General features: G+C 33.8%; 1 protein-coding gene across 1 annotated transcript; it reads left to right on the top strand.

The window, feature by feature from the left end:
* Positions 1 to 3,856: 3,856 nt before the first annotated feature.
* Positions 3,857 to 7,713, top strand: LOC129876648 (protein IQ-DOMAIN 2-like). Its single transcript, XM_055952137.1, has 6 exons — positions 3,857 to 4,134; positions 4,866 to 4,949; positions 5,059 to 5,379; positions 5,557 to 5,778; positions 6,338 to 6,457; positions 6,776 to 7,713. The coding sequence occupies exons 2-6, from the start codon at positions 4,890 to 4,892 to the stop codon at positions 7,472 to 7,474; spliced, it is 1,422 nt and encodes a 473-aa protein (XP_055808112.1). The 5' UTR covers positions 3,857 to 4,134; positions 4,866 to 4,889; the 3' UTR covers positions 7,475 to 7,713.
* The last annotated feature ends 2,454 nt before the right edge of the window (positions 7,714 to 10,167 follow it).

Genomic DNA, 10,167 nt, shown 5'->3' with positions numbered 1-10,167 from the left:
ATAACGACCGATTTGGTGTATTCGCGTCGTTACCTTAATATTTTCTTCTCATTTTGTCTTTATTTATTATTTTTAATAATTATATTTCATCTTTTACCCTGTCTTTTTCATAGTAGCTCTACCATATACCCTACTTTTCTTGTAAGTTTTATCATTCAAATTATGGATATGTGACATTATGTAACGACGAAAAACGATACAATCTATCTAAACATTGTACTCATTAAAACAATACAGTACAATACAACACAACACAATACAATACGATATATTATGAAATAATTCGTAACAACCATCCAAAGAAATGTGTTATAGAAATCCATGGAACACTACTTGTTGTGTAAGTAGGAAGAGATCTAATTTCTCACATGAGTTTGGCAAGGCTTACTAGCTCTAAGGCCATTATATTTGTAACCATTATGTCATCCCTAGGATCGATTTGATGTAGGAATGCGAGGATGAGTTTCAGGATCTCTATAATCGATGTCATAAATTTCTGAATTCATATTTGATAAATTCTTTTTTTGCTATCAAGAAAAAAAAATTAAACGTTTAAATTAGTCATAAATCCCACATCACAAATGCCAGACTGCGACCCTGAGATTTTGATGCTTTATGTATCATACTTTCCTTTTATAAATCCATGTCAAGCAAATAAAAAGAACACCCACTATTTGACTATAAAAACAAACCTGACGAAGTAGGCAAAGGGCTACTGGAGGATGGACAAAATGAGTTATTAAACTGCACAAGTTTTGGCAATATTTGTATGTGTCGTTATCTTGACAGCAAAATTAGTTACTTGTGTCTGGTTGGAACATTTATGTTGTGAACCGTGCCATGTGTACATTATTGAAAAATGTACTACTATAAGCTATCCTGCCATACAGCAAATCGATAAACTGCATCAAATCGATAAATCAAATCAAACCGGGAAAAAAATCCGACTAGTGGTTTGGTTTGACTTGATTTGGTGTTTGGAAAAAAAATCCGACCATTATAGGATTGGTTTGGTTTTAACTAAAAAAATCAAACCGAACCCAAACCGACCCGATTATAGATATACTACTTTTAAATTATGTTATACATGAAAATATTTATTAGAATGCAATTTATAAAATTTTTAAAATTTTTTTTCATAATTTTTGTTTTCTTTCTTACATTTAGATTTGGACTTGAGAAGCCCGTCTAAATAATATACAAAAAAAACTCATCTTATAAAGTTATATTATAAAGTTAAAACTTCAAACAGTGTTCTGTCTTCATCTTATATGTTGATATTTTGTATTAGAACTCTTTTTATGAAGCACTACTCTATGTTTTTTATTGGATACTATGAAAAACCCAAGAAACCCGAAAAATCCGAAAAAACCCCAAAAAATTGAGAAAAATTGATATCGAAAAACCTGATTTTTATTGGTTTGGTTTGGTTTATAGATTTAATAACCCGACACAAATAGTTTAGTTTGGTTTGTAAAAAATCTGAACCAACCCGGTCCATGTACACCCCTACTGCCATACTATAGGACTCTTCAAGAATATTGTATGATGTGTATAGACACAACATATACGCTTTAGTTTAAACAGTATCGTTCGATTATTTCATTAAATTTTTTATTAAATATATATTGTGGATATGGAATCTTTGAAGAATCTAATACGACTGCAATAACATTTTTAAAAATATCTAAGCATTATATAACTTATAAAAAATTGTTTAAATCGATAAAATCTACAAAGTAAATACAAGGAAACAATCTATATCGATCATATTTACGTGTACATAGATTTCTGGTATCCATACACTAATTATGTGACAGTTGCAAAACGTGATGTGTGATAGGATCTACTCATGCCATAATTTTTGGCTTTAATTGAACATGACAGAAATGTGAAAGCCGCGTGAGCCATAGCTAAATCTTTTACTACAGGGGTACCCTATATTTTCATTATATTTCTCTGCGCATGTGTCATGTGTGTAAGGACCGAGGCGGATAGACATTTGAAGTTTATGAATTTTTACAACAATTTCAAGTAAATACATAGTAATAATTGAGTCCTCGATCAAATAATTATACATATACAAAATTTATACTAAAGTTATTGAGTTTTCATGAATTCGTACCTCCCACATTGCATGGAGGTTTTCTTTTCGTTTGTACGGTTGGTTTCAATAAATCCTACAATAGCATGACATAATGTACGAGCGACACCTATATATATATATATATATGTTAATCATTAGAGTCGTTTGGTATAAAAAATAATAACATAGGGATTAGTAACATAGGGATTAGTGAATTAGTAACGTAGGGATTAATAATGCAAAAATTACTTTTATCAAGTGTTCGGTTATTACTTCCCACCTAATCTTGTATTTGGTTTAAAACTCTATAAAAACCTTCTTTTCAATTATACCGTTGAATTATTATGGAATTTTCTATTTCATGTAATTGTGTCAAGGTAGATAACTGCCGGACAATATTATTTTTTTGTGGCCTTCTAACTAGCTAAGAGAAGAACAATTTTATCGTCATGTTTGCTATTTTATCACTTGAATTATTTTAGCATAAAACTCTACAAAAATTTCCCTTACAATTATACCCTTGAGTTTTTATAGAATTTTCTATTTCACATAACTAGTCAAGTTAAATACTAAAATATGAAAAAGAAATTGTTATTAATTTTGAGGTGTGATATGTCACTAAGGAGATCCTTGATAGCACGGTGTATTTCTAATTTTTTTTGTTGGTCAAACATACCTTAAACGTAACATAGATTTAAGGCTACTTAAAATTTTCAAATACCTAAAGCTTATTTAAAAAAGAAAACAGATAGTTCAAGTGGTCAATCGACGAACTAAATTTTTAAAAAACTCCAAAAAATCAACCCGATATAACAAACCAAATATGGAGAAAAAAATATTACTTTGTGAAAAAAAATATTACTTTGTGAAATTATCAAATTACACTGAAACGAATTTGTAGAATTTAAAAGAACATTTATAACCAATCTAATATAATTAAAAAGGACATCAAATTACAAAATAAATTTAGGAAAAGAAATTAAAGAATAATTTAGTCTCCAATGATTGTTACACTCATAATAAGTTATTCCTCCATTGTCTAGAAATAAAATAAGACATCATATAATGTATAACTAATCCATGAATTAATTTAATAGAGTAATCAAACAATATATTTACTTAGCTAAATTTTAATCCAGAAACTATTTTAATTAGTACCGCCTACCAAACGACCCCTTAATTCCAATACTGGCAAATGGCAATGCTAATAGAATTATATACTTATTTATAACTCATCACCATGTTTATCTTTCTATTTTGCTTAATTTATCCTTCTACACTAAAAAAATGTTTTAAAGAACAACTTGGAAGAGCCCAATTTTGCTCAAAATAGCTGAAAATATAATTAAATATATAAAATATTTATTTTTAATAATTAAACTTTTAAATAAAATAGCCACAATTCAATATTATATCAACGCAGGCAAATATTTTAAGTTCGAGTCAGTAATTTCTGAAAGTACAATACTGAGATTCAATCAGTCTGTAATCTTTACAACAAAAAAGTAAGATTTTTTTTTCCTATGTCGGTGGATGCTTTTCTTCTAAATGTAAAAGTGATTTAATTAATGGTGTCAGCTTCGTGAGTTGTTGTTATTATTATTAAAAAGCAAATAAAAAAGACTAATAAGAAGCATCTAATCATTTTCTGCCGGATAATAAACAAAACAGTGAGATGATTACAAATTAACCACTAAAGAATGTGGTTTTAGTGGATGGAGTTGTTCTTTTAATAAAGATATATCGAGTTGGCTGTGAATATGAAAAAATTAGAAGTGTGGGGTCCACTTAACCAGCTCCACCCAATGGGTCCCAAAACCAGCTGGTCTTCTTTCATGGTTGAGTTCTTCATCAAGATCTGATTTTTATCACACTACAAGTGCCTAAAAAGGGTACTAAAGTAAGAGGGGTCCAACATTTTCTTGATCTTTTTTTGTTACCCTCTACAGAATATAAACATATTTTGACATAAAGTTACAATCTTTGAAGAACAAATTAGATATTTTTTGAGATCTGAAGAAGGGGCTGGATCTAATTTTGTCTACAGGGTATTTCTTCATACTTCAGATCTTTCGAAATATGTATATTTTTCATTTCTTGATTTTTTTTTTTGCTGTTTTGGTGGAAATTGAAGCTAGTTGCAGTGTCATTTTCTTTGATGTCTTTTTAAAGATTGGTGGACTGTTGCTCTTTTGGAACTAATACTAACTATGTTCAGTTGGATTAGTAGTTCTGTTATCTTGTTTAGCTGTTTAGTATGTATTGAGATAAATAGCCAATTTTGATCTATCTATGTGATTTTTGACCACTGTGGGACTGAGGATTCAGAATCTTTCTTGATTTTTATCCCTGTTTGAGAAATTAGAGTAGTAGTGTAGGTTCTGGATAACTTGATATCTGGTTAGAAATGACTGCTTAATTCATAGATCTTTCAGTTGTTACATTCTTTTCCTAAATGATCTTGAGATGATTTGTAGTTTCTCTCTTCACCCTTGTCCTAGTATTACTCTTGTAGTTTTTTGTCCTTTCCATTATTTCTTTTTCTAGACTGCTTTGGACTGTTTTTTCTTGAGTCCAGAGTCTATTGAAAACAATCTCTCTACCTCTTGAGTTAAGGTTTGTGTGCACTCTACCCTCTTAGACCCCACATTGTGGGAATACACTAGGTATGTTGTTGTTGTATTTGCTTCTTGTTAAATTGTGTGAGTTGTGTGGATGAATCTCTCACCGAAAAGGTTGAGCTAGCCATGTAATGTGCTTTGGTTTGTCTTTCAAATAGGGAAAATTGAGGAATGAATTGAAAATGGGGAAGAAAGGAAACTGGTTTTCTTCAGTAAAGAAGGCACTGAGCCCAGATCCTAAGGTGAGAATGCGACAAGGTTTTGTGGAATAGTTGTATCGAGCTTTTCTAGTATGCTGTAGCGCTTTTTCATCATTTAACAGTGACTAAATGTTCTTGAGCTCAATTTCAGAAAGCAAGTAAATCAAAGAAGAAATGGCTTGGGAAAGAAAAGGATCCAGTTCCAGATTCTTCATCCCTGGTTGCTGCCTCGGTGTCTCCTCCTCATCCTGTTCCTCATGCGGAAGAGGTCGCACTGGCTGAAGTGGAAGAGGAGCAGACAAAACATGCATACTCCGTTGCAGCTTCCACTTCTGCAGTTGCTGAAGCTGCTGTTTCAGCCACCGAGGCTGCTGCAGAGGTTGTTCCATTAGCTAAAGTGACTCAGTTTGCAGGCAAATCAAAGGAGGAAGTAGCCACAATCAGGATTCAGACTGCATTTAGAGGATATATGGTATGCTTCTGTACATTCTTATATTCGTTTTATTATAAACGAATTTCCCGTACATGGAAGTGTTTCTTTTCAGCTAGGGTACTGTAAGCTTGATACTTTTCCTTATTAGATCGGTAAAGCTAGTAATAAATGGTTTGATACTGAGAAGGAATTTGCTATTGGCATTTATATCTGCAGGCTAGGAGGGCATTGAGAGCTTTACGAGGGCTAGTCAGACTCAAATCACTTGCTGATGGACCTACGGTGAAACGACAAACTGCCCATACTCTAAAATGCATGCAAACTCTATCTCGTGTGCAGTCTCAGATTAGTTCTAGAAGGATTAGGATGTTGGAAGAGAATCAAGCTCTCCAGAGGCAGCTTATGCAGAAACATGCAAAAGAACTTGAGAGTTTGAGGGTCAGTATTCTTCCGTTATTCCACCTTTTTTTTTTCTGAAAGAAGGGCTGTAGATCTTGAATGTGAAAATTGATCCTCCATTAGACATCACGAGAGCTAAAACTTCCACAAATCTGTGCTTAGTGTTTTAATAACGTTCACTAGGAAATATTATATGCCGAATTATGTGGAAACATTAACTTCAAAAAATGCTGCAATATAGAACTTGATATCTACACTTGGCCGCATTAATAATTACTCATTGAAAGTTAGCTTGGAGATTTCACTATTTTGAAAGTTAAGCAGCTGATATGTTTTGTTTCAATTTTGTGAACAATCGTTCTTGGTTGAACCTTGTCAGTACCTTTCTGTACTTTTTTTTTCCTTAACCAATATTTTGTTTCTTTGCTATAGCTGTGAACTGAACTGCTCAGCATCTTGTAGCATTCTATGTTTTTTCAACCAAATTGGAGGGAGGGATATGATTACTATGCATATCTATATCTGCACAATAGAATGTGTCGAAATGGATTGTTTGCTTCTTTTTTTCTCTAATAGAAGTTTTTGTTTGTTTTGATAGAGAGGAGATGAATGGGATGACAGTGCACAATCAAAAGAGCAGATTGAAGCAAGCTTGCTCAGCAAATATGAAGCTGCTGTGAGACGAGAAAGAGCCCTAGCATATTCATATTCACATCAGGTAATTAATTAGCTATATCTTTTCTTCTATACAAAAGAATGAGCATTTAGGAAGAGCGCATTCGATGCATGTGGGTACATTATACATGTATATGACCTCTAGGAATCATGTTTACGACCTCTCGCATTTCTATCGTCAAAACTTTATGATGACATGATCACTTATATTGGGGTCTCATCTCTTTTTATTTTCCCTGTAAAACATATATAATGCATCACTTAAGCAGAATGACTCTAGCGTATGTTCAAAACTTATAATTTCATATCTAATTTTGGAAGTTATTTTGTATTGCTTGTGACAAAAACTTTGACCGTACAGAAAACCTGGAAGAAGTCACCAAGATCTGCCAACTTGTTGTTTATGGATCCAACCAATCCTCAGTGGGGTTGGAGCTGGTTAGATCAGTGGATGGGCGCTAAACCTTGGGAAACCCAAAGCATGTCAGAGAAGGAACTCAAAAATGATCAAATGTCCGTTCGAAGTGCCAGTATTGCTGGAGGAGAAATTACCAAGGCATTTGCCCGATATCAGCTGAACTCTGACCTCCCTTCTCCATCCAGCCAAAAACCAAGTCACCAATCTCCTACAACCCCTTCCAAGCCAGCCAATTCAATAGCATCCAGAAAATTGAAATCGGCAAGAGTAGCTGCAATAAGCCAAGATGATGATGCGCGAAGCATGATCAGTGTTCAATCAGAACGTAACAACAGGAGGCATAGCATTGGGGTATCATCTATAAGAGATGATGAGAGTTTGGGAAGCTCCTCCTCTGTACCAAGTTACATGGTACCTACTAAGTCAGCAAAAGCAAAAACACGTTTGCAAAACCCTTTAGGCATGGAGAACGGTACCCCAGAAAAGGGACCAGTTGGGTCTGTCAAGAAGCGACTCTCTTACCCGCCTTCACCTGCCAGAACAAGGCGGCATTCAGGCCCACCAAAATTGGAGAATACCTCCATGAACACCTCTATGAACACATCCATTGCCGAGGAAAACGTGAAAGAGGAGGTCAACTAATTAAGATGTCTGGAAATCACCTTCTCCATAAAATTCTTATTAGGTTGTTGCTGTATTTGGGCTCAACGCGGATGATTCTTGCTTTCATATATTTCCTTCTCGCAGAATTATTGAACACGTTAGATTGTGATAGTTGTGAATCATTTTACAGAAAACATTCTTCTTGATTGTGATTATATATGATTGTATCCTTGTTAAGTATCCACATAGTGTAACAAATTACAATATTTATTTATTCAGTTAAAGGTGCATTATTTGCTGTCTTTGAAATTTATCTATTTTTGCTTGCTTGAATTCTGGGGATGGTTGACAAAAAAATGGCCTTAGACCTGAATGTCAATCAGTCATAACAAGTACATTGTGTCTTTTCTTGGTAAGCCCCTCCCGGCATGCCTAGGATTGGACATAGGTAGCGTAAGATGGGGGCCGACATCAAGTAAACAATGAATTTGGACCAGCATGACCCTTATATCATGATAAAGAAATGGACTTTGAATCTAACTCAAATCTAAAAGTTAGCTCAAGGCAAGAATTATCTGCAGAATTTCCTTAGCATAGCTCATCTGGGACTCAACAATCTGCATTTCTTGAGACAAATGTTTTCTTAAAGTTAATATCACTAAAGGAAGGACCTTGAGTAGGAATAAAGTCTTTTGTAATTGGAATGAGTGTATATCACGTATTGGATTGTAAATGATGACAATTAACATAATGATGAAAGAGAATTGACAAGTGGGAAGGCAATATGGAATTGTGATGATTAGAGGTGGCAAAATAGCCTATGAAATTATAATGCGCAACTTATTCAAGGATTGATTATTGACGAGAAGAAATCATAATAATTCGCACAACTCATTCAAATTTGAGTTGATTATTGACGTGCTGATTTATTAGCTTAGTGTAATTTATTTCAACCCATCAAATTTTGGACTGATACAACAACAACAACCTAGTGAAATCTCATAACGTGGGGTCTGGCGGGTAAAGTGTACGCAGACCTTACTCCTACCAAGGTAGGATGGCTGTTTCCGAGAGACCATCGGCTCAAAAGAAGCATAAAAAGAGGTCAGATAAGGCTAAGAAGTTCAAAGCGATATGGAAAAGCAAATAACGAATAACGCAAATAACGAAAGCGACACAGATAAAATAGAGTAATCAAAGTAAAAAAAGTAATAGAAAGATAATAACAGAAGCCAGAGCACAAGAAATTATAGTGCGCTTATGCGCCTACTAATACGGAGGAATAACGAGACTATGTACTAGCTTTCTACCCTAATATGAGTCCTCCACACCCTCCTATCTAAGGTCATGTCCTTGGTAAGCTGTAACTGCATCATGTCCTGTCTAATCACCTCTTCCCAATATTTTTTCGGCCTACCCCTACCTCTTCTGAAACCATCCATGGCCAACTTCTCACACCTCCACACTGGGGCATCTGTGTCTCTCCTCTTCACATGCCCAAACCATCTCAGTCGCATTTCCCGCATTTTGTCTTCCACCGAGGCCACTCCTACCTTGTCTCGAATAGCCTCATTTCTAACACTATCGCTCCTGGTATGCCCACACATCCATCTCAACATTCTCATCTCGGCTACTTTCATCTTTTGAACATGAGAGACCTTAACTAGTCAACACTCCGCCACATATAACATAGCCGGTCTAACCACTACTTTGTAGAATTTGCCCTTAAGTTTTGATGGCACCTTTTTATGATAACATATTATAAGGTCCATACAAAGTATTCACTCATTTTTTACCATGTTCTTTGGCCTTAAGCCAAATTCGAATTGTTTACTGCCTAGAGTTTCAAAAAGTATTAGGTGATTTTTTCTTATTTATCTAAATTCCTACAATAGCATATTGACCCGGACACCACCAATTATATATATAAAGAAAATAATCAAAGCCCCATGTTTTCACTCTTACAACTAGACAATGACTAACTAATCTATTGAACTAAACCCAATGTACTATTCTTTACTAAAAGCTATATATAGAAGTCATGATCTCCTGAAAGCCATAAAAACTACTTCTCACCTTCTGATTATATGACAATTGATTTTAATAAAAAGTTGAAGTTAAATTATTTTCAAATTTAGAAAACTAACGATCATTTTGAAACAGACCCTTAATAATTCATAGATTTTATGATGGAGTATTTAAAATCACAAATTTCAAAAATTCTATAATCATATCATTGTATTTAAATCGATAGATACTAGTTAGGAGATTTATAGGTTTCTCCATAGCTGAAGGGATCCACCTAGAGGAGAGCTCTCTTTGTCCATAACCTAAATACCCTTTAGGAATGCATAGATATTAGTGAACCCTAACTGTCATCTAATATGTGGAAAAAACTCTATTGATATATATTTTATACACTAGGATTAAAGTTAAGGAGGAAGATAAGCAATAGTATCAAATCTAGCCTGTTGGGCTAAATTGTATGTGAAAAATGAGGTATTATGACGATAGTGTAAAATTTATCTTGTCTAATAAAATTTGTGAAAAATTTAATAAGATACGTAAAATTAAGATAAATCAAATTGTGATGAACAATCGAAAAATACATGCGAGATTTTCACATTCAACAAAATTTGTGAAGAATTTAAAAAGATAAATAAGACGCAAATATTTTATATTATTCGTCTAAAACTTTTCCCAAACCTGTGGTATGATTTTCATTCTTTAGT

The sequence above is a fragment of the Solanum dulcamara genome, chromosome 12 (genome assembly GCF_947179165.1).
Source record: "Solanum dulcamara chromosome 12, daSolDulc1.2, whole genome shotgun sequence".
NCBI lineage: Eukaryota > Viridiplantae > Streptophyta > Magnoliopsida > Solanales > Solanaceae > Solanum > Solanum dulcamara.
Note: the sequence above shows the minus strand (reverse complement) of the source record. Positions and strands in the feature narration are given on the sequence as shown.